Source organism: Nicotiana attenuata, chromosome 5 (genome assembly GCF_001879085.1).
Source record: "Nicotiana attenuata strain UT chromosome 5, NIATTr2, whole genome shotgun sequence".
NCBI lineage: Eukaryota > Viridiplantae > Streptophyta > Magnoliopsida > Solanales > Solanaceae > Nicotiana > Nicotiana attenuata.
Window position 1 is genome coordinate 55489125 of NC_031993.1, and position 4139 is coordinate 55493263.

General features: G+C 38.0%; 1 protein-coding gene across 1 annotated transcript; it reads left to right on the forward strand.

The window, feature by feature from the left end:
* On the forward strand, window positions 261-3760 carry LOC109225885 (disease resistance protein At4g27190-like). The gene is made up of 2 exons (XM_019390697.1): window positions 261-938; window positions 1057-3760. Exons 1-2 carry the CDS (start codon window positions 417-419, stop codon window positions 1615-1617), a joined length of 1083 nt encoding a protein of 360 aa, XP_019246242.1. The 5' UTR covers window positions 261-416; the 3' UTR covers window positions 1618-3760.

Genomic DNA, 4139 nt, shown 5'->3' on the forward strand with positions numbered 1-4139 from the left:
TTGCTTTATTGTTCTTGACCTACCTCGAGGCCACCTTAGTTCGAGGTCGCGACTGGCTTGCACACTGGTTTGATTTTACTTACTTCTTTCATTTATACGTTAGATTTCTTGGTAATTAATTAGTGTTGAACTAAATCACATATCTTTAAAATCATAAACAAGTTTAATTGTTACTCGTATTTTTGAGGTAAACACTATATGATATATGTTATATTAAAGGAGGTATCTATCTTTTGGACCAATATAATTGAGTCAAGGAGATAAGGAACCCTCAGTCAAAAGTCATCTTATTCTTGAGATTAATGCATGGCCACACGTTGCCCCTCCAATAATTGATTTTGCCTTGTATCCTTTTTGTTCTTGTTCTCGATCAGATTTCTGCCTTAAGCATAGAAGAAACAGTTAGTTTAGTCTCGATGGAAATAATTTTTAATGCAGTAGCTGGTTTTGTTGTTGAGGTGGGGAAGTTGGTGTGCAAATGCATCTATCCTAAGATTGAAAATACCGTCCGTTTCACATCAAATGTTCAAAGTGTAAGAGAGGAAATGGAGAAGCTAACAAAGTTTAGAGATATATCAAAGGGAAGGTGGAAGGAGCTGAGGGAGAAGGCTATAAACCAAAACCAGATGTTCTCAAGTGGCTCCAACATGTTCAAAACCTGGAGACTGACTGGGAATCTATGCAACAAGACATTCAGATGGTTGCATATAAATGTTGTCCAAATTGCAGTCTTCGCTCGCAAGTCTCCACTCAAGCACGAATCATGCGAGATCAACTTTGCGACCTTAAAAAAAATGGGACAAAATTTTGGATCCAGTTTGGTGGTAGAAAATTACCAGGTGAAAAAAGTGGAGTACATCCCAGGACCATCAATAGAAGGCCAGTCAACAGCAACAAGAAATCTCAACAAAATCCTACAACTCTTAGAAGATGATAAGGTAAATTAATTATGATCAAAGCCCTTCTTCTCTAGTTTGCTAAAATTCTTCTTTATAACAAATTTTCCATCCATGACTTGAGGGTAAATTTCTTTTTGGGTAATTTGAATCCTTTCAGGTAGGCATCATTGGTGTATGGGGTATGGGAGGAATCGGCAAAACGACTTTGGTGAAGAATCTGAACAATGAGCTCCTAAAGACTGCCGCGTCAAGCTCTAAACTGTCTTTTAGTGTTGTGGTATGGGTTACAGTGCCCAAACCACCAATAGACATAAGAAAGGTTCAAGCACAAATTGCCAACAGATTTAACCTAAAGGTAGACACTGAGGAAAGCGTAGAACGCATTGCAAGCAGAATTCATCAGAGGCTCAGGGAAGAAAAGAGTTTCCTTCTTATACTCGATGATGTTTGGCAAGCTATAAGTTTGGATCATGTAGGTGTGCCCCAACCTGAAGATCCCGCAAGAAGCAAGGTAATTTTAACTTGTCGTTTTGTTGATGTTTGTAGGCAAATGAAAACAGACACCGAAATGAAGGTGTTGACATTTGATGAAGATGAATCTTGGCAAATGTTTGTCAAAAATGCGGGAGATATTGCCAATCTGGAGCATATTCAACCAGTTGCAAAGGAAATTGCAAGGGAGTGCAATGGATTACCTTTAGCAATCACTGTTATCTGAGCATCTATGACAGGGAAGAAGAGGGTCGAGCTTTGGAAAGATGCTTTGGGATGTGTCCGAACCTCACAACAAAGATGTAAAAGATAAGGTTTACAAGGTTATCAAGTGGAGTTTTGATTCTTTGGAATCTCAAGATATTGAATTATCCTCAGAGCAAAGAAGCAAACATGTGAACAAAAGGGGAGGCGACATTCAAAGTTGTTTCTTGTATTGCTCCTTATATCCAGCGGCCATCATACATTGCTGGTTGGCCGAGGGGTTCCTTGGTGAACATGATACATATGAAGAAGCCTACAACAGGGGAATCACAATGATTGAGAGTCTAAAAGATGTCTGCTTGCTAGAAACCCATACGTTGAACTCGTGGTTCGTGATGTTGCTATATGGATAGCTAATTCCTTGGGGGATGAGCACAATTCTCTTATTCAAGCTGGACTTGGGTTGTCTGAGATATCACATATTAAAATGTCAGCTTCTGTCAAGAGAATGTCTTTTGTAAGCAACAAAATTAAACGTCTACCTCATTCCTTCATGGAATGCCCAGAGACAACAACTTTACTTTTGCAAGATAATCATCCCCTTCAAAATATTCCCCATCAACTTTTTCTTGCATTTCCAGCCCTAAGAGTTTTGAATCTGAGTCAAACTTCTATTAGAGCACTGCCTTCTTCCATCAATAGTTTATATCAATTACGTGCTCTAATACTAATAGGTTGCCGCCGGTTGACAGAGTTACCACCTATTGGTAATCTTTGCAATTTGCAATTGTCGATTGTGCTAGAACAAGGTTACATCGTCTGCCGCAAGGAATGGACAGGTTGACAGACCTGAGGCGTTTAACTGCAAATGAATTGGAGAGCATCGACCAAGGAATTCTTTTCAAATTGGCTAGCATGGAAATGATAGATGTGCTGGGTAGCCGTCTTGAATCAACTTGTTTTGATGAGCTGTCCTCTCTACAGAAGCTGACCTCTCTTTCCATCAAATTGGATAGCTCATCAGTTTCTAATAGAGACCACACCTGGATGTCTAGATTGAAAAGATTTCGCATTGTTGTTGGGGAACCTCGAATTCCTATAGATTTCAACACCTCACTAGGGAAACCAGCGAAAATAGCTATCTCCAAGTGTGAAATTTTCAGTAAGGGAGAGCTCTCAGGTATGTTGCAGTTTGCTTCAAATTTGCGCTTGGACGACTGCAAGGGTCTCAAGAAGTTGATTGCGTACAACAGTTTTAATGGAATAAAAGAACTTATAGTAAGTATCTCTTCTTGTGATTTCAAACTAGCAGAAGAAGGAAGTGGACGGTTTAACCCTCTGCCAAACCTGGAACATCTCTGCCTCATCTTGATAAATAATTTAGAGAGTGTATCTGATATCAGTCATCTTCTGGGTCTAAGATTTTCTAAATTACGCAGACTAGATATTTCCTTGTGTCCAAGATTGAGATGTCTCTTTAACATTGGTGGAGCTTTTTCTGTACCGAATCACCTGGAACATATTGCAATTACCGATTGTGATGAGCTGGTAGAGTTGTTTGTGCAATGCGGCTCAAAAATTCCAAGAGTTCGGAAGTTACTGTTGAAAGGCTGTCCAAAAGTAGGAACTCTAGGCGAGCCACCGAATATGTGGGAACACCTGGAGGAACTTAGTTTGATAAGATGCAATCAAATAAAGAAATTGCCTCTCTCTATTCAAACCTCCAACAACATCAAAGTAATAGAAGGACGATCAGAATGGTGGAACCAATTGGAATGCGATTCCCACAACTTCAAGTCAAATCTAGAGCATTGTTTCCAACCATTTTAATACTGACAGAAGGATCAAAGTTGAGGTTGTTACAAGTACTTGAAAATTTGCCACACATTGGTGGTCCATCACCAGTTAAATTCTGGTTTCCTAACGATCTAAGTCTATTACATGCCGTAGTATCTAATGACTTCTTGGAATGATAAGCTCCATTTACATCCTTTGACAGTTCTTGCATCACAAAAAAAGGTGGGCTTGCATCACTACAAGAAAAATAGGATATGACTGTTAGGGATATAATAGATATGCCCTAGATCCAATATCATATTTGATGATCTGAACATATTTTTTGTGAACATTATTTGATATAGAATATATATGGCATTTGATATTCTTTTATCATTGTTATTAATTGCTTGATTAATTTGATAAGGTCCTTGATTAAATTTTGAGACTTGATATTGTGATGGAGATCATGATAATGAGAGTAAAGTTTCTTATAATTTAATCTAAATTTGTTCTTGATCGTAGGATTATTAATTTGGACATTAGTAATCCGGTTAGATCAATATTTATGTGATCGTCTTTATGGGATAAAAATTAGTTGATCTCATTAATTAAATTACATAGATAGATGATGCATATAGAGATATGATCATTGAACCGACTCATTGGATAATTCCTAATGGTTAGAATTACCATAAACTGTCAATAGGATATTCTCTTGAAGAATGTGATGTAAAAGTTTCCTTTGACCTGAGATCGTCATAGTAA